We start from the raw sequence: 19,297 nt of genomic DNA, 5'->3' as shown, positions 1-19,297 counted from the left end.
TGCCTTCAGTTTATTGCCATTTTCCCAGGCCCTGCTGTGAAGAGTTCAGCCTAGGACATGCCCTCTTGGGTCTGATTCCTGCAGTCACAAGCAAGCTCTGGAGTAGAGGTTTAGCCCAGGGAGTCTGAAGGACGTGTGTTTCAAGCCACAGGCCTTGGGAATGCCTTTAACTCCTCATAGCAGGTTTTAGATCCATATTTAGATACAGGAGCTTTTCAATGTCATGTTGATACAATCAGTTAGCAAACAATGACTTTTCTTCTGAATTTCCCACAGGAGAAGTTATAATTTATGGGTCAGTTTTAGCTTCCCCTGTACATGCCTGCTTACCCCGTCTCATCCCTGAGTACATGCTGCTCCTGCTCAGCCACAGCCCGATGCAGCAGCTCCCTGCGCAGCAGTGACGATGCACAAATCAGAGGGGAGCAGAAGCTGAGGCAGCCCTCAAAGGGAGAGGCAGTGCAGATGAAGCCGAAGCAGTTTTGCAGAACTGGGGGGAGAGGCAAAATCTGATGGGAAGTTACAGCTGGCAGTAAGTGACAGTATATTTACCTCCTAGCAGTCCTGCCAGTCGTTCCTGCAATGGAAAAGCCGTAACAATAATGGGTCACAAATCAGAGTGGATATGAAGGGCACTACTAAAATCTTAGGTTCCTGCAATAACAGAAACATTTGTGGTGTAAAATTCCTGGGTGGTGTGAGTATGCTCCCAGTATGCTCTCAGTGAAGGCAAAAAAAATACCCAATGGTGTTTATCTATCTGCTCACAAATACAAATGCTTCTGAGATACACTGAAAAAAAAAACCTCAAACAAGAAGAAATGTAGAGCCTAGATTGTCAGAGAAGGGGAACCTGAGCATGGGATCGTGTAGGTATATTTAAAGAAAGGTGAAGTAGCATCCTGTCTACTGTCAGAGAATCGTGGTAATGCAGGAAGGCATCTCTGCCTGTCTTCATTGGCGCACGCTGGGAGTTTTATTAAAAAGCTCTGATCTTGAACGCAGCGGTAGAAGTGAGGAAGGCTGTTACCCTTTGCAGTTCTCTGTTTCATCAGTACATCGTTCTGGACAGAAGGTGACAGCCCTTTTGCCATTTCCCAGTCTCCAGGTAAAGACTCGCGTGCAGTGACAAATGCACGGTGCAGGTCCTCCAGCATCCCACGTCATCACGCGGGTTCAGGCTAGGTAGGAGTGAGCGACTCTTGGAAATCTTCCTGGGTGCTGGAGGAACGTTTCTGCGGTGTAATGCGTCAGAGTCACAGAACTTTCTTATTCCATACTGTGTCTTACTTGGGCTATTTTTTTTTTCATACCTCAGAATGAACTATGTTGTGGTGGAGTAACCTGAAGGTAAAATCAATGGCTGGCATGATACAATCCTTTAAAAAAAAGAAAAAGAGGAAAAAAGCTTCAAAAGGTGAGAGGAGAGGAAAAAAAAAAAAGAACTTCCTATAGTTTAAAAAACCAAAGCCCCAAAGGAAGTGCCAAACAGCATCAGCCCTGCCCTCTAGTGCTGCCAGGGAGTAAGAGGTGGTTGCAGGGTTCACAGCAATGTTGTCCGAGACTGCGCTCAGCTGGTTATTTTTCAAGGCATATTAGAGTGTGGAGTTTTTTGTGTTTGTGTTTGTTTGGTTGTTTTTTTAGGAAGGTTATGGTGTTTACAGTGTTTTCATAGGATTTTGCTACAAGACAACTAAATCAACCTCAAGCTTTGGTGAATGATGGGCTCTATAAAAAAACCTGAAGTATCTTGAGCACCTAAGATAATCATTATGATAAAATTTTAAATAAGCTGCAAAAAAGTGTTTATGTGATTTATGATTAACTGAAGCTTCCCCTCCACAGTATCGAAGGCGAGTATGTTCCTGTGGCAGGCGACGAGGTCACCTACAAGATGTGCACCATCCCTCCGAAGAACGAGAAGCTTCAGGCGGTGGAGGTGGTGATTACCCATCTAGCTCCTGGCACCAAGCACGAGACCTGGTCGGGGCACGTCCTCAGCTCCTGAGGCATCCCAGAGGGAGCGCAGCCGCTGCCTGCATGGTCTGCTCAACAACTGGCTGCGGGGGACCTGTCCTAAGAATATTCTATGTATTGTGCGGGAGGAAATACTGTGTTGTCAATAAAGCAGAAGCAGGTTGAAATTACCGTTTTTACAGCTGGCCTGGAAAAAAAAAGGCAATTCAAATGCTAATGAAGAAAATCTAGTGTAATGTGTTTGCAAAAAACATATTTTAAAGAGACCTAGTTTGTGTGCTTGGTGGAGGGGGGGAGGTTTGGTTTTTCTTTTATCTTCTGAACTGAGTCCAGTAAATGCCCAGGGGAACTGGGGAGAGGTTTGAAGGAGGGCTCTTCTGGCGCAGACAGACGCGCAGCTCCAAGGCCCTGGAGATGCACGAGCACTGTGTTCCCTTGAGCTGCTCTTCTGTAAGGGTTGGAGTACACTTATTGCTGATAGCAGTGCCTGAATGCCTGGGCTTGAGAGAGAGAGAGAGAGGGGTGTTCATTGCTGTGATGGTTTTCCTCATGGAAGGAAGTTCACAGAGAGCAGCTGCCGCAGGGTGGAAATCTCCATCTGGTGGTTACACTCCGAGGGCCATGGCTGGGTGCCCTTCAGGTGCACCGTTTGCAATGGCATGTCTGCGTATGTGTGGAGTAGCGTGGTTTTAAAGCCTGGATTGTTTGTGAATTTACTTAGGTGCCTTGATGGTTGATTAGCAACAGATTTTTATAGACCAGTATTTAAAAAAAAGAAAAGGAAAGAAAAACAACCCAAAATTCAAAAAAAATTGCTTCAAGGTAAGCAGTAGAAAGCTGTAGAGTAGTGGATACTTCATAGCCGCTGACTGCGTCTGCATTTAGACAAAGCTGAGGAGTACCTTCTCGATTGCATATAGTTGAATGTCTGCTGTGGTATTGCACTGGGCAGGCAGAATAACTACTTCTGAAAAGCAAGTTACATGGTGTTCAGATGACTCTGTAAAATACTGTGCGAGTTACTTAATAGGCTCAGCTGTCTCAGTGAAGTCGATTCTGCAGTCATTGCCCCGGAAAACTTCCTTGGTAGGACGTGACACAGTCACCCTTGCCCTGACTGCCTGCAAGATTCCATGTAGTTGTAGTGCAACTAAGTTCTGTTCCTATTTGCCTTCCACGTCTTTTCTTCCAAATGAAGCATTTTTTCTCTATTATGTTCCTAACAGTGGATTTTTATTGACTTTGCAAATAAAACCCAATAAAAAAGATGGCGTGATACTCTTCTGTTGGTGCTGTGAAACAGTAACACTTCCGTTGCCTATTTGCAGTTTCAACAGGCGCTCCCTGTCATGAAATGTCTTAGACTCTTTCACAGCGAGGATCTGTTCGAGGTCTGACCTGGGGAGAGCACAGATGCGTGGAGGTTAGTAACTGCTGTGACGGCTTGTTTTACCTTAGCTGTACCTGTATGGCACTGTAGAGCACGATAATGACCAGCCTGTAGCGGAGTTTTGGGATTTTGTTTATTTATTAACCGTTAAGACTTAGTAGTGGTGAATTTAACGTTTTCCAGCTTGTTGGAGTATCACACACTGCTTCCTTTACAATAAATGCGACCATTATAATGCTTTAACGTACGTCTTCAGTTTGCTCTCTGCGTAGTCAGTGTTGAAGGTGATCAGCATTACAGAGGAGAATGCAGGTGCCTGCACGTGCACACCTGTATGATGTATTTGAAAGTTTTTTAAAAAGCATTGTAATAGCAACAGACTGGCATGACCAGAACAATTAGGGAGTAATTTTTAAGCAAGTTTTCTAGCTGCTTAATATAGGTTAGTGTATAAGATATACTACTACTTCTGTAAATACATTTATTTTCATTATATAATATTTAATATTAGCTATTATTTATGTTAATGTACAGTAGGGGGTAACATGGAGAGCTAGCATAGCCTGGTCCTTTCAGCCGAAACTTGAGGAAGGCCAGAGCGTTGCAGAAGGGGCTGCCAAGACAGAGCAGCCAGTATTCAAAAACATTGTAGCGAAGCTTTAGCCAGGCTTCAGGGCATGGGAGCCAAGTGGGGGCTGCCGAAGGCAGGGCAGATTGTGCCTGCCCGGTTTGAACTCACACTAGAGAAAGTAAGATGGGAACATGGGATGAGGCATTGTGGGATGCTTTGTTTTGTTTTCTGTTTCTTCTCTCCCCAGACAGACAGACTGTTTGCTTCTCATCTGTTGGCACGAGAGGCAGAAGATAAACCTTAGCTATTGGCGATGGCTGCGCAGGACTGACTAGCAAGCTGACTAAGATTTGAACATATGCAGGTATGTGCACACAGATGATTGTGTTTGAGGCTGAAAACAAATCTGGTTTTGGGCCTGCACAGGATGGTTGGCATGGGTAACTTTCTGCAAATATAGGAAACAACCATGCATGAAGTAACTAAATAATCAGGTCTATGGCATTGTGTACACACAAAGCAGCAGCTATCAAAATCTGGCCATCTTTAAAGAGCCTTCCTGCACGGCAGATGGTTCTGGTCCAAAGTCTGCTCCCCTTAAAATGGTTGAGGCTGAATTACCCTGTGGCAGTAGGCACATGAGAAGGGTGTTAGAAGACTAAATAGTCCTGATGCATGAGGGCATCACAGCTCCCCCTCCTTTTTTTGTAAGTGCTTGTGGGGATTTTGGTTTGTACACAAAGATTGTATTCTCTTTTTTTTTTTTTTTTTTTTACTCTGTAAGAATCCTATAAACTTGGAAAGATTCAAGTCAATCATTTCTTTGTACAGACAAGCAGCATACTACAGGTCTGCTTTAGATATTTTATTTGCCAAAATGACAAATTGAAATAGTAATTTTTCATGATTAAATGAGATTTTATTCTCCTTTACTAAATTAAACTGTTCATACACAAGATTACTTTCCTAATGCCAAATGAGAAAAGTAATATTAACAGTTACTCTGATTGTCATGCTTCGAATTGAATTTTAACAGAAACATAGTTTAGGTCATTTTTCTTAGTACTAAAATCTCATCTACCCTTAATGTCTTATCAGGAAAATCAGAAATGTAATTAGTGACAGAAATACATTTTGCTACTATGCTCAAGTTGTTTTAGTTAATTTTTATAATTTTTTTATTTTTTAGATATAAAAACAGCCTGCAAAAAGTGCAGGTACCATGAACTGTACTGTGCACTGGCACTGCAACTGTACTGAGGAGGTAACTTTAGCAGCAGTTGGTCCAGCCTTTCCAGGGGGGAAGACTCAACGCACCTTCTGACCATCTACTGGACATGTGTGAGGTCAGGGACTTGTGGCTCAGTTCTACCTTCCCACCCCCAGAAAGAAATAAAACCTGTCTCTTGGATTCATCTTTCAGTTTTAAACAAGAAAATCCCAACCGTCTTGTAATTAATGTCTTTATAGCATAAGGTGGTGTTTAAAAAAAAAACCCTCTAAAATGTTCATCTTTTAAATAGCAGCTCCCCTTCTTAATGACTGACCAATTACAAAAAACAATACGGAATGAAGGAAGAGGTTTTGAGTTACTCAGCTGTCTTAACCATTTACTAAGAGTGTATTCTCAGTGTTCTATTTAAAAAACAGCTCTTCACAGATTCGTCTTGTATCCTGTGGGGATGTGACGCTGTAGCCTTCTGTTCTGGAGTCTGTGAAAATTTCATAGTCATTCCCTCCCTGAAAACAGCAGAAGAGGATTTAAAGTTATTTAGCTTAATGTATAGTCACAGTTTTGGGGTGGAAAAAGGACACATAAAGGAAATTATGGAAAGAAGGGACATAACATAGTCATGTCTGGCATGTCCTCCAGAAAGCTAAAAAAACCTGCAAACCACCATTTTGAGATTTTGCATAAAGTGTGTGTAGCACAGCTGTGCTGAGCCTTCTGCTGACCACCACAGACACTTGCGTGAGAACTTCCGGACCTGCACGTTAGAATCGGTATGAAAGAGCTTTATGAACTTTAGCCATGTTTTTAGTTTGGTATAGCAACCCAGTACTGACTTCGAAAAACTGTTTACTTATTACGATGTAAAGCTTGTTACAGAACACTATACCAGCACGTGGTATTTGTAACTTATTTGCATTATCCTGTTCCTTCCAACTTGGTTTTCTTTGCTTAGTTAAATCATTGTTAACACTGTTGATCCTTCCCTGTTGCAGTAGTGTTTTGGCCTTGCTAGCTACTGGTCTGATGTGACATTTGTAACTGGTTTCTCATCACTGGAGAGCGATGAAAGGCCCTTTCACAGCTGGCTCAGGGAACAAAGGTGCTGCCACCTGCACGAGCAGAGATCCTGGAAGGCCGCAGCTTCGTGCACTCCAGGAAGCAGTACCTGATTTTGTTCGCTGTTCGCCACGCTGCTTCCCAGTGAGTCAGCAACTCCCACTACTTCAAAACTCTGAAAATGCTGCACTGCCAATTACAGGGTTTAAAAACAACTGTCCATAAACTCTATGCCAGAGGGACAGGTGATTACTTATATAAAAAAAGCTCTTTCATTTAAAGCTTGTCTTTTTCTTATAAAACTTGGCCTTTTTAAGTTTATAAAACTATTATAAAGTTCTTTGTAACTTATAGTTATAAAACTGTAAGTTCTTATAAAACTAAGCCTTTTCTTATAAAACTTAGCCTGACACTCTCCCTTGGCCATGCTCAGCCAGCCTTAATTTCACCCAAGTCCTTGTGCTTGCTGTTGCCGTCGCTAGCTCTAGTCAGGTCTCTGCTCAGTATCTTCAAAAGCCTCTGAATCACCCTGCAGAGATGTTTAGCTCTTCCCACCGACTAGGGACAGGGATTGTATATAATTTCAGTTTCTCAGGGTGGAGACAGAGAGAGTGATAGCAAAGGAATAGTATTAAATTCAATGGAAAATAACTAACGTTTAATAATCACCAGCCACCAAGAAGCATCTATCTACAATAACCAAACAGGATAATGAGTTTTATATAGCCACGTCACCTAGGTTTTTAACATAATTATAGAAGTTCAATTTAAAAACATATTCCAGTATTAAGTCTGTCGGGAACACTGTGTTCACTTCAGGAAACAGAAGAACAATCTGTGCCCACGGCTATCTCCCAGCATCATGCTGACCAGTAACGCACAGCCAGTTAAACACGGACACGTTCACATTTATATTCCGACTTCAGTTCTTGTCAGGCATAAGGCAATTGATTAGAACCTACAGTGTCTGTGGTTTCAACCAGAAGCTCTCAAATGGATACACAAAACAATATACTCACTGGCATAGTCTTATCTCCGAAAAAATAAATAGTCTTGTACCCATCGTCGGCAATGATTCCTAAGCAGTACCTCTTATCCCAGCCATCTGGGAACACATCGAAGCTTATCTGGCCTCCTAGGATAGACACGAACCAAGCAAACTTTGTTTTATTACAAGAACACATTTCTGAGGGGAGAATAAGTGAGGAAAAACTAAACTGGGTAAGATTTTTGGTAGAGGGAGCTTTGCAGAGGTCACAGAAACATTATGAGACCCTAGAGTTAAGTCTTATAAGTACAGAAAGTGTTTTATAGGGTCTATCATCTACCCATTAAACAAATACAAAAGTCTTAGCATGTTCCCAAACACTGACTGCCCTCAAACAAGCTGAACCTTTTTTTAAAAAATTACATTTAATATTTTTACTTTTAGAAAGAAACTACATGAATGAATACAGCCATCGCTGTATGTACAGCCATAAAGTCTTACGTGAAAGACCTAAAGCTTTCAGAATAAAAAAAAAGGAGGAAATCAGCCTTTTTAACACAGCCTAACAGGACAACAACTGTTCCAGTTCCACATCCTTGGACTTTACCAAAACATAAAGCGTGATTCCCAGTCAAAGTGGGTGTCAAAAAGGTATTTACAACAGGCTCTAGGAGAGCTATACTGGCAGTTCATTTCTGCCTTAGTGTTTCAATACCACAGCTCTAATGGCAACCATACTTTTTATAATTCTGAAAAATAATAATGTGGTAATACAGTGGGGGAGAGGGGAAAAAAGGAAAAATTCATGGACAATTAATTCCCCCTTATTATCACTCTTCTCTTTAAGTTTGTGCTCACTTTTGGATTTTTCTTTCCTTCCTCCCACACAATGCAGCTACACAACTGAAGAGCCAAGGGCTACTGGAACAGTACTGATGTAGTATTTCTCATCAAAATTGATTCGCAGAAACAATTCTGACTAATCAGAAGCATGTAATATGTTTCAAAATGAGCAGAATCAGTCACACAACTGCCATTAAAAGACAATGAACTGATGACAAGCAATGAAGTTCTCTTTGTTGATGGATTTCAATTAAAATGTACCACATGAAAGCCTAAGAGGAAAAAGAGGCTTAGTCTTGCATGCAATGCAACCACCCCCAGAGAGAACTGTCACACAAATGAGATATGTCATATCCACAAGAGGATATGATTTAAGTGAGATTTAAATTAAATGATGTTTTAAATGACATTCTTTTAAATGGGATACCTATAGAAAACGTGAGGCCTTTTCCTGCAAATTCTCTTCGTAAATCAGCTACAAATTTCTCTCTTATACGTTCTTTCTGTTCAAAAAAACCCAAACAAAACAAAACCAAACATCAATTACACGCTGTGTTAATTCATCAATAAAAAGAGAACCCAAAAAAAACACCCCAAAAATATCCAAAGGTCTGAGTACCAGAACTAGTACCAGGACAGCTGTACTTTATTATTACTGAAAGCATGCTGAGAATATTTCCACTTCAATCTGTTACCAACTTGTAAAAAGATGAGAGCAGCGCTTCATACACATACTGTGATATTTGCTTTTCTATCTGAAAATCTTAGCATACTAAGGAAGTTGCTTCAACTCCCAGTGAAATTCAGTTTTACAAATAGGGAGGCTGAGGCACAGGAAGAGTCTCAAAACTGGTGATAAGCTTCTGATGCCATATACTCCAAAAAGGGTATTTTCAGAATGCCTCGGGCTTAGGTATCTTTCAGCATCCACTAACTGAGTCGCAGGCAAAGACTGCTTTCGAGGAATTAATTTCAGTTTTTTGGATCAGGTCAAAAACAGTTGTTAAGGTGCAGCAGGGAACCTGATATCAGGAGGAACTGATATCGTGGCTCAGATTCATTTCAGCCTCGCACATTTAGCTGTGTACAAAGGCAAATAAATGGTGAATAGTTTGATCTCAGCTTTTACATTCTGCTTTAAAAGGCTTTGAAGAGTTGAAAAGGGATGGTTTTATTGATTTGAATGGATATAGGCTGGTATACTAAGGAGCACTCTGGGTAAGTATGGTTTTATCTACAACAGAGTTTTTCAGGAACCCTGTGTGTAGAGGTAGGATGTTCAACACTCTAGATACAGGGTTACAAGAACCATGAGCCAAAGCCACCCCTTCTGCAAGTAATCACTGTTAACTATTGCAACAAAACCCCCTATTGTATACTTCCCGAAGTCTAAACTAAGTAGTTAGTTACACCACATGGAAAGGATTAAAATGAAAAAGATTGCACAAATATAAAAGCTTTTTAAAAATCATAACCTGGCCATAACTGCCTCTTCCAGAAGAGTTGGATATTTTTCAAGAGTTGTAACTCACTTTATCAAGTTCATAGAACTCAACTCGTTCTTCCTGGCTGCAGCTTCTTCCAATGGGGGACACATTTAACATCCCATTTCTGAACTCAATAAAAGTGCCCCTGAAAAAGAATTTATTAATGAGACAGAAAATAAACGAAAAATGGCTCAAAATACAGAGTATCACAAAGAACTTTCGTTTAATTCTGAAGACAACGAGAATCAGACGTCTCCTTCAGCCTCTCGTTGTATGCATAAAAAAACAATAGGTAGGAAACAATACCTCTGGCATCAAGGAGTCTTTTGTACTTTTATTTGAATCTGGCAACCTCAACATCATCCTTACTGACTTTTAAAAGTATGATTTCATTTTAAAACTATGACTGGAGCATCCTGTCAACCCAATTCTCAGACCCTAACAGGCCAGTCTGTCAGCTTTGGGGTGAAGCGGCAAAACTGAGAGCAACCTTGGCAGTGTTTCTAGCTAGCCTCACATGTGGTATGTATTAGTGTCTTGAGCAGCTGCACCCTCATGTCACATAGAGCTGATCTTGCTGCACACTTCTAATCTCTGGAAAACATTATACTGCTGAATTCCAAACATGTCACAGAAATACTCCCAAATTGAACTTCCTTCCCTCTTAAAAATAAATGCTCAATCAGTATTTCAAATCCTGTGCTGCAGTTGGGAGCTTGTCTTTGTATGCATGGATTGAGCTCTGTTTCATGTATACAGTGTTCCTAAAGCACCAGTGATTGATTGTTTGCTGAGCAGCCTGCTTTACATATCAACGCTCAACACTAACATGGAGAACATGGTGACACTGAGGTGCCTGTATGCACATACCTTTTCTTTGGCAGTTTAATCTTCGCAATATAACTCAGGCAGTAGTTGATTACATCTTGAAGTATGTCCTCGCCCAGGTGACCCTGAATGTTCTAACAAAACAAATACCATTCAACCAAGGGTCCAGAATTTGAGATTCTAAAAACAAGTCACATGGAAAACACAGACATTGGATAATCAGGCACGGTTAGTACCACACAGAAACATGCCTTCAGTGACTAACTCCCAGTTGATGCACACACAGTACTAGCTAAAGGCTCTCATTTTTCTTTTTGTTTACTTTGGGTTTTTTAAACTGTAACACCAAACTCTCATTTGATACACTCCCTACTAGTACCTGCTTTAGAAGGAAACAATGTGGGCCAAAGACAGCAGACCTACACAAAAAGTTGCTGTTAACATCTACTGTAGCGAAGCGTGAAGAGATGGAGATCATTACTGCAGTAAATTGGAAACAACTGCTCCAGCCAGCAATTTCAGCCAGAATCTCTCGTAAATTTTTATCTATTTCCATTACTTACGTTGAACTGATGAAGGTGGTTAGGGTATCTAGAATCAGATGTACATTTATATTAATTTAGAGCATTTACCTTCCAGCTTATGCAACATATCAGGATGTGCACTCAGAATTAATACCACAAAGCAGCTGCAAGAGATCTAGAAGCAGCTTCCTGAACCCTAAGGCCCAACAGACATCAGCTATGAAATGCCATAGTCTACAGGACCTCCAGGAGCAGAGGGCTTGGCCACGGTTCCCATGGGTAAGCTGAGGGAAAGGCTCTTCCAGGATTTTCACTGTTCTTGTTCGATCAGACCCTCCAGACTCCAACAGCTTTTGGTTTTGAGAACACCCCAAAGAATAAAGCTTAAGGTGCAGGTTGCCATTACATGAATCAGCATGCCAAATGAATCATCTGTTGCAGAAGTAACTCATGAAAATAGCAGCAATTTTGGCCTTAATTAGAAGGGTGATTATAGAGGACTGCACTGTAGCAACAAAGCAAGATCTTGTTTAGAAAATTTCTCTTTCACGTTACTGGAAATGTCACACTTACCTGCTTGCTCAAGAATTTCCCATCTTTGTATGCTACAAGACCATTTTCTGGGAAGACGTAGTCAAATTTTTCAACCACTACGGCCAAATAAAAAGAGAGTAAGTTATAATTTCCCCTCTATGTTTAATACAGAATTGTCTTACACATTAAAGAGGTTCAAATACAGCAAACATTAGATCATAAAGCATGAAAGGTTCACCAGCATAACACTGAGCACAAGATCAAAACTGCTCATTTCTCTCCAAGATTAACACACAGCTCAAATCACATGAAGTCTTTCAGTTAAGTTACCTTATTTTTGCTTAAAGGCTCTGCCTGTCCTGCAAATATGTCTCTTTGCATTAAATACAAGGAAGTGACTGAACACCTCAAGTATTACAAAAACCGAGCACACAGCCTGGCTAGAGAACAAGTCAAACACTGCTGTTTTAGGGTTTTTTCCTCAGTGTTACTAATCTACAGCAGATGTCCGAGAGTTGTGAGAATCTCACTACAATGCAAGATGATACGGCTTACTGAAGACCACTTGCAAGCCAAACAGATTCTGAGTTATCTGGGCATTACAGAAGGGTATCAATGAAGTAAAGACCATTAAAGATGGTCTTTTATACAGAAAAGGAAATGCCTCTCACAGGACTAAAGCAAGAGTCCATCTCTGCATTGTAACCCCACAGTTCGCAGAGTCAGATCCTTCAGGGACGAGCCAGACACCTGAGCAGCCTGCACACGGATCTGTTGGGTACACGATTCCATTGTAAAGACAACGTTAAAATGCCTTCCGAAGGCACGGCCACAAAGGCAGGATTTCACCATCGGTAACTATCCCTTAACAGACACCGAGATATCTCTAAAATGTGAACACAGGGTGCCCGTCAATGGCTCTTCATAGACTGAGCGTAACACAACAAAACCAGGAAAAAAGTTAAAAGCAAGGAAGGAGGAGAATGAATCGGGTTGAACATGTACTGAACCTTCACAACTTCCTTGTACGCAGACAGTGCGAGGGGCCGCGTCAGCCGCCGCCCTTACCGTCATCGCCCAGCTGCTCCTTGATCTTGTCAAAATCGGAGCCACCCACGACTCCCACCTTCACCTTCTGACGCAGCTCCTGCAGGAACGCGGCCATCTCTGCTGTGATTTTCTGCGTTCCAGAATAAAAGCAGATCGGTCAGTATTGCTGTCGTGAGACCCGCACCTCCATTTCGCAGTAATTACTGAAAACCGCCAACCCTGCGCAGAGCTTTAAGGAAAAGGGAGGATTTTTTTTTTTGCCTTAAACGGCAAAGTAAGTTCGCACATCGAGCACCACGGGGCGGCTGCAGCGCCCGCCGTGCTGACACGCTGCTCCCCAGGGCCAGCAGCGCTCACACGAGCCCGAGCCCGAGCCCGAGCCCGCTCCGCGCCCGGGCCCGGGCCCGGGCCGACTGCACGAACAGACCCCCGGGCCGGGAGCCGGCCGCGGGGAGCCCCGCGCAAGGGCAGGCGCCCAGGGGGGGCCAAGCCGGGCGGGCTCGGGCCCCGGGACTCGCCTGGCGCGGGGCGGTGAGGGTGCCGTCCACGTCGAAGAGGCAGAGCGCGGCGGGCTGCGGCGGCGCCATGGCGCCCGGCCGGGCAGCGGGACCGGCACCGCGCGCTCCCGCCGCGGGGCACGCCGGGAAGCGGGAGGTACCGCCCCTCCCGCCGTGCCGCGCGGCCGTTGGGCGTCGCGACGCAGCCGCGCTGAGGGACGGCGGAGCCATGGCGGCGGTAAGGGGCGCGGGTCGTGGCTCCTCGGGGGGGGGTCTGCTGCCGGCGAGGGTCACGGGGATCTCGCCGGGGCCGGGGGTGCCCCCTCCTTCCCCTCGGGGGCGAGCGGTACCGGCTGTGAGGCGCCGGCAGCGCGTTTGGGCCGCGAGCGGCTGCGGCCGCCTCAGGGGGGGAGCGGGAGGCGTCCGCGCGCGGCACCTCCCGGCCGGGTGACGGCCCCGGGGGACACGCGCGGCGGGCAAGGGCCGGGTGACGGCGCCGGGGGGAGGCCGCCCCCCGCGGGAGCGCGGTGTTGGCGCCGGGGCCGCGCTGGCGGCGGAGGGCCGGGCGCGGGGTAGGCGCCGCCGCAAGGGCCGGGAGGGCGCCGGGGGAAGCAGCGTCTTTGCTCGCCGCGTTGATCTGTCCGCGGCGTCCGCCGTCGGCCCCCCCGGAGGGAGGTTCTGGGGCGACGGCGGCCCGTGGCCCGGCCCGCGGCCGTTGCTGTCCGCCTCGTGGCGCGCCCCTGTGCGGGCACACGCCAGCCCGCGCGTGGCAGCGTGAGGGCAGCGCGGACGGCCCCGGGCTGCCTTTTATCTGCTGTTGTCCTGCGCGTTCCTGGTGTCCGGTGCGCGCTCGGTGCTGCTCGTGCTCTCCTCCCCTTTGTGCTGCTTAGTCCGCTTTTTGCTGTGTCCTGACGTTGTTATTTGGGTGGTTATTTACCGTTTCCCTGATTCCACCGCGAGCAGCCCCAGGTTCTCTTACCCTCTCTGCTTAGAAGCAACCCGCAGTGCTGGTGTTTTCACTGGGCTGTTGCTCAAAAAAAGAGCGAGGCAGGGGATGCCATGAGGTGACATTCTGTAAGCTAACGTTGGTATCAGCTGTGTTACCAGAAGTGTTGTCCCTCTTCCTCTGCAGGGAGGGGTGCAAGCACGAGTGCCAGTTTCCTAATGTAACACTACTTTTAAGTATAAGGTTACAGTGAGCTGGAGGGGGAGGCTTGTACTCACTGTCCTCGGGTGCCCACGGAACAGATGCTGAGCTGAATGTGACTCGGTTATAAAGAAGACTCAAGTGATGACCTGTGGGAATATTTCCTTATAGGCTCGGCTCTGCAGAACTAGGACTAAAGTCTGCATGGCACCATCTTTTGGGAGATGTCTACAAACTGAGCTCTGGACGAGGTCATGGAAAAAGGAAGCTGCTCGCCCACCCTGTTTTTTTGGTACACGGGAGTGTTTGCAGTCACAAAACTGGCGAGTTAATGGTGGTGTTAATAATTCTCTTGGGAGACAGCGAGAGCCATCTGTGTGTCTGTGCCACTCGGTCCCTGCTGCTGTGGCCCAACAAAAGGCTGTGGATGAGAAAATGGAAGAGTTCAAACTGGTCTACAGGTTTCCGGGGATTAAGTACTGCCGGGTACTGTCCCGACTGAAGCTGTTACAGACCGCCACCACTGTGGTCACGCTGCCTCCTGTCTGCTACCTCTACCTGCAAGACCAGGTTTCTCAGAATATCCTCTTGTATACAACTGGCATTGCGCTCTTTGCTGGTGCAATGCTTTATGGTATGAGCTACTTTTTTAGACGAATTATTGGATTAATCTACTTAAATGAAACCGGCTGTACTGTCAAAGTGGCCCACCTGACGTTCTGGGGAAGGCGGAATGACATTTACTGTCCTGTAGAGACAGTGATGACTTTGGATGAAGTTGGAGATAGCAAGGGGGAGCTGCTTCTCCAGTTCAAATGGTATAACAGTACAGATATTTTATATTTTACAATTAAGTTTGGCCAGATTGTAGACAGACAGAAGTTTACTCAAATATTTGGAAAACTTGAGTGATTCAGGGGCTAATTTCCAGTGAACTTCCTTGTTGCATGTTCATTGTGCTTATTGTTCTGTGAAGTTTAATTAGTGTACCAAACTGACGTACTTCTGCCATTTTCCTACGCACAGCCTGCTGGTGAGCGCACTTGGTGTAGAAAGTAGAAATGGTAAAGAACAACCCACGGGGTTAAGTGTCTTTGCAGCTCGTTGAAGGCGTGAGCAGCATCTCTTCTGTGCTGGATGCAGTGATGTGCACGGTGCGCTGCCACCAGCAGCTCTCGGTCTGTCCTGTCCTGCTTGGAGCGTGCAGTCAGAGGCCAAATTACCGATGCTGACACTGACTGCTTCAGCTGGCCTCTTGATTGGTCTGAAACAGGAAAAACTCTTGAGGTGAAATGCAGTAACTCTGCCAGAGTGTCTTCACTTTAAATTAGTTGTTTCTTTTAGCAAATTTTAGGGTGACTGGGAAGCCTCTTGAAATTAAAACTTGTCTCATACATACAATTAATGGTGGATGTCAGAGAGAGACACGCTCGTGCATTAATGAGACGGAGACACCTGAAAGAGCAGTCTATAAGGCTGTATAAGGTGTGTGGGGGTCTCTTGGCAAGGTCTTCCAGGATGTGAACACAACTGGGCAAAACATGGGTGTGTGTTGTCAGACACGGTGACAGCTCAGTTGTGAGGGCAAGTTAAAGCCTAGGGCAGTGTTTGAGGAGCCTTTCGTAGAACTTGCTTTCCTACTGGAACAAAGGACAAACATACCTGAACTATGACACTGTGAGTTACAGGGACAGTCTGTGATCCTTTGTTCTGTTTGGATCCTAACGATCATCTGAAAAGTTGTAACTGCTGGTCCTTCTTTACATATATTCATGTTTGTTTTGTATGTATGAATGACATTTAATTGATGCTTTAACACTTGAGTTGCTAAAACTTCAGTAAATGTTACCAAAACTTATCTGAGACTATGTGGATTAAGCAGTCTTCTGGAAAGATTAACCATAGAGGCTGGGAAACAAGTCGTCTGTATCCCTGATGTGTTTAACTGATTTGGGCATATTTTAACATCAAAAGCTCTGTTGCCACATACCCTTTCCACTCCCTTACTCCCCCAAGTCTGGGCTTATCTAAAATGAAAAGAAAAAAGGTAAGACTCTTAAAAGCAATGTTGAATTAAGGCTGAAAATACATACTTTGTATTCTGTTGAACTTGCAGGGCTGATCCCCTCAGCACCTGTGTCCATGAAGGACAGTGGTCTTATTCCCTGGTGTTAGTGTGATTCCTCCTTTTTTAAAACCAAAGCCTCACCAGGAATGAGGAGCAGGATTTAAACCTGAGAAAGAATCAAACCTGAGCACTTGTAACACGTAAAACCTTTTCTGAATTGTCAGAAGCAAGGTAACTCCTTACACTGCTCTTCCAGCTGCTGTTTCATTTGAAACTGGCAAATAAACTGGCCCTCTCCAACAGAGACATTTGGAGTGTTCTGTTCCATGTTTCTTCCTCACGTGCATTGAAACCTCTCTCTTGGTGGACTGGCAGATGCAGGAAAGTCAAATTGCCACTTAAGTGTATGGGCTAACCCTGATTTACTATTTATTCATGTTTAGCTTTTCCTAACGGGGGCTCCATTGTTTTAAATTTTGGCTGATACAGTGTGGTTCAGCAATATCAAAGGGAAAAGAGAAATGTTCCTTGGCTCAAACATCATGGCGGTGAAATACAGTGGAGCGTATGCGTGCAGCATGTTTTTTGGAGGCTTAACTTCCTAAGGATGTATTTCGTATGCACTAGTGGTTCAGTTTAGGCACGTACTACGTGTAAAATAAAAATCCGTGGAGAAGTTCAATTATAAATATTTTATTTAAGAATATTGATTACACATGAGATGTCATTTTTTATGAATCTGTGTACAGTTACTAGTTACACCATGAAGTGCAGTTAAATATTTGTTTAAACATTTATTTGGCACTGTCCACAGTATGCTGTAAACAATATTAACTTTATATGCTTCAGCTGCAGTGCTTTCTATGTATTCTCTAACATGATTTCATCAACATTGTACACAATTATACAGTTACTGAGTGTCAGTAAAAATTATAAAAACACCTAGAGTATTCATAACAAAAGTGAAGATGTGGTAAGACTTCAAATTACTGGACCTTTGCATCTGTAAAAGTACAAGACTTGCTAGAGACATTTACTAGAACTACTGCACTGATATGTTGAGCAAACTAATTCCCAAAATGCTGGCAAATACAGTTCTGTGTCTGACTTTTCTCTTGCTGATAATATGCTTATGAGGACAGCAATGACAGAGAGGTTTTCCGTTTCACCAGTCCTCCCGTGAGATTTCTACAACCTCTGTTCAAAACCCTGCTCAGGTTCTGACCAGCTGGTACCAGAATTCTCATTTCTGTAGAGAGGCTTGCAGAAATCCCACCATTTTTAAGCTAGCACAACTGAGCGTACTTGAGTTTCCCCATACCAGCACTCAAAAAATAAAATGGGAAAACCACAATTAACACTTCTCAAAGCAGGTAAGAAACCTTTCACATTTTGGGAGCTGTATTAAACATGTAAATCTTTTAACTGCTCTGTCTCTTATTATGTACTTTAAAATTGTGGTCAGATCCTAACAGGACAACTCTGAAGTCCACTGTGGTCCCTGTTTTTTGGTGCACAACGGAAAGTTACATTTAGTAAGCAAAATCCAGATGCCTGCTAGCCAAGAAAAAGAAAAAAAAGGCACCAGATCCAGTTCAGGTCAGCCTTAAGCAAACAGCAATGAGCACATAGTAAAGAGACATCCAAAACAATTCTCTGAAGAGAAACAAATTAATGAAGTGTTGACACTTGATCCTGTGGCTTTCTAGGAGGTCTCTGAAGTATCAATGACTTAGAATTAACTATTAGAACAAAAATAGAATTACTTTGCATTATAAATGTGCAATCAGGACTAGGCCTTCACTGTAGTGGCTCTAATGACGGGTAATGGCTAAGGTCAAGCAGTTCTGCTGTAGTTATACAAAATACCTCAAGTATTCATGTAGAACTTGTAAGAGAGAAATTAATGGCTATTGCGTGTTCTGGACAAATGGTAAAATAATCTCCCTTCTAGATTCCTGACAGAGGTGGAAATAATGTGCTGCATTCAGGGGAATAAAGCTGTAAGTAATTCTGTAAAGTACTGTACTTGGCAGTGGTGGAAAGCAGAGCTTTCCTTGAAACCCCTATTTTATTCCAGCTGCCATTAGAGAGTGGCACTTTCTGTATGGCAGGCATGTGGCTGTAAGCGTTATGCCACACTTGCTGCTTCTGGACGCAAGAGTAAATCTGTTGGGATTACCTGTGAGCGTGGACTGGACCAGTTCACATGTAGACAATCAAATAGTCAGGGCCATGAATGTAGAGAGGACTCTGCAATTCATATGACCCAAGCCAGAAGCTGGAGGGCCACAGCTTCTACAACTGCAGCGTGTGGGACAGCTGCACGTACCTGCTGGTGACCAGTACCCAGCTCTGCCTGGGTCGAGTTTGCATGGAGCAGCTTGCCGTGGGCAGGATGACAGACAGAACACAAACCTCAGTTTATGACTTTACACTTATCTTGTAAGTAGAGAAGACATAAATCAATGCAAACGAATTTCATAATCAGCTGTTTAGTGCAACAGACCTGCTTTTTACTTGAAGTTTGCTAAGATGTCACTGAAAATGTTCAGGAAGAGGTGTGCGTGATGATCCTTGAAGATCAGTGTTGGACGAAAACGGATCGATCTGTCGCCACAGCCTCCCAGCACCACACCTAAAACGAGAACAGAACAGGTCCTCGAGTCATTTCCATCTTTACCAAATGTCCAGAAGATGCAGGTCTCCAAATGAGGATCCCCTCGCTGCAGAGGGCCAGCAGAAGCTCCCCAAATCACTGCTCACCACACAGTGATACAGCACAGTCAGTGGTGTGAAGGGGCCTGGACCTTCACAGCAACTCAGAAGAACACTGCGGGTGCCTGTAGCTGGTGTGTCAAACACTTGGAATGCTGGGACTAACCCCAACGTCAATGGGGAGACTCCGTCCAGCGCAGAGCTCAGACAGCATCTGAGACTTCAGAGCTGTGGTACTCTATGGTTAATACCTCAATGCCAGAACTAGACACAGCAGGTTTCTTTGCAATTTTGTTTCTAAACTACTTTGTTTTTAATTACAGAAAGTTAAAATATCTCAGTGCTGGCAAACTTCCTGCAGTACTTTAAATGCATGGTATTTTTT

General features: G+C 44.1%; 4 protein-coding genes and 1 long non-coding RNA gene across 18 annotated transcripts in view; 3 read left to right on the top strand and 2 right to left on the bottom strand.

The window, feature by feature from the left end:
• Window positions 1-3,255, top strand: part of CARHSP1 (calcium regulated heat stable protein 1) — a 36,343-nt gene extending 33,088 nt beyond the window's left edge. Inside the window, exon 4 of the mRNA XM_068422252.1 lies at window positions 1,846-3,255. Coding sequence (XP_068278353.1) covers window positions 1,846-2,008 — 163 coding nt within the window. The 3' untranslated portion in view covers window positions 2,009-3,255. The remainder of the gene's footprint in view (window positions 1-1,845) is intronic.
• Window positions 3,193-13,104, bottom strand: PMM2 (phosphomannomutase 2). 7 transcript variants are annotated; one of them, XM_068422246.1, is made up of 9 exons: window positions 13,001-13,104; window positions 12,501-12,612; window positions 11,472-11,548; window positions 10,417-10,508; window positions 9,592-9,691; window positions 8,487-8,562; window positions 7,248-7,363; window positions 4,107-4,209; window positions 3,293-3,375 (listed from the first exon to the last, which is right to left on the bottom strand). In XM_068422246.1, exons 1-8 carry the CDS (start codon window positions 13,067-13,069, stop codon window positions 4,108-4,110), a joined length of 744 nt encoding a protein of 247 aa, XP_068278347.1. In that variant the 5' UTR covers window positions 13,070-13,104; the 3' UTR covers window positions 3,293-3,375; window position 4,107. The 7 variants fall into 7 exon arrangements, with proteins under 7 accessions (XP_068278349.1, XP_068278347.1, XP_068278348.1 ...); XM_068422247.1 differs by lacking the exon at window positions 3,293-3,375 and adding an exon at window positions 3,484-3,697; XM_068422248.1 differs by lacking the exon at window positions 4,107-4,209 and having other exon boundaries at window positions 3,193-3,375.
• Window positions 3,426-5,376, top strand: LOC137675927 (uncharacterized). The gene is made up of 2 exons (XR_011050026.1): window positions 3,426-4,302; window positions 5,128-5,376. It is a non-coding gene; the product is annotated as an uncharacterized lncRNA (long non-coding RNA).
• A 64-nt stretch (window positions 13,105-13,168) lies between the features above and the next one.
• The window catches only part of TMEM186 (transmembrane protein 186), a 41,621-nt gene continuing 35,492 nt past the window's right edge, over window positions 13,169-19,297 (top strand). For 5 of the 7 annotated variants that reach the window (XR_011050024.1, XR_011050023.1, XR_011050025.1 and 2 more), the window contains exons 1-2: window positions 13,169-13,217; window positions 14,298-14,944. Coding sequence is in view for 4 of the 7 variants with exons in the window: in XM_068422241.1 (XP_068278342.1) it covers window positions 13,209-13,217; window positions 14,298-14,944 (656 nt within the window). In the remaining 3 variants the exon portion in view is untranslated. Of the gene's footprint in view, window positions 13,218-14,297; window positions 15,985-19,297 lie in introns of those variants that run through there. The other 2 variants (XM_068422243.1, XM_068422242.1) reach the window with 2 other exon arrangements.
• Window positions 16,872-19,297, bottom strand: part of ABAT (4-aminobutyrate aminotransferase) — a 50,319-nt gene continuing 47,893 nt past the window's right edge. For both annotated transcript variants that reach the window (XM_068422239.1, XM_068422238.1), the window contains exon 16: window positions 16,872-18,832. In XM_068422239.1, the coding sequence (XP_068278340.1) occupies window positions 18,711-18,832 (122 nt within the window). In that variant the 3' untranslated portion in view covers window positions 16,872-18,710. The remainder of the gene's footprint in view (window positions 18,833-19,297) is intronic.

This window comes from Nyctibius grandis, chromosome Z, assembly GCF_013368605.1.
Source record: "Nyctibius grandis isolate bNycGra1 chromosome Z, bNycGra1.pri, whole genome shotgun sequence".
Lineage (NCBI taxonomy): Eukaryota > Metazoa > Chordata > Aves > Nyctibiiformes > Nyctibiidae > Nyctibius > Nyctibius grandis.
This window is presented reverse-complemented; position numbering and strand designations above follow the sequence as displayed.

Excerpts from the sequence above, each read along its gene's own strand:
- PMM2 (XM_068422251.1), bottom strand. The coding sequence starts at position 13,069 with ATGGCGCCGCCGCAGCCCGCCGCGCTCTGCCTCTTCGACGTGGACGGC. Across the intron at positions 11,549-12,500 it reads GGAGCAGCTGGGCGATGACG|TGGTTGAAAAATTTGACTAC; the intron begins GTAAGGGCGGCG and ends ATTTGGCCGTAG. Across the intron at positions 8,563-9,591 it reads AGTTCTATGAACTTGATAAA|AAAGAACGTATAAGAGAGAA; the intron begins GTGAGTTACAAC and ends TTTTTTGAACAG.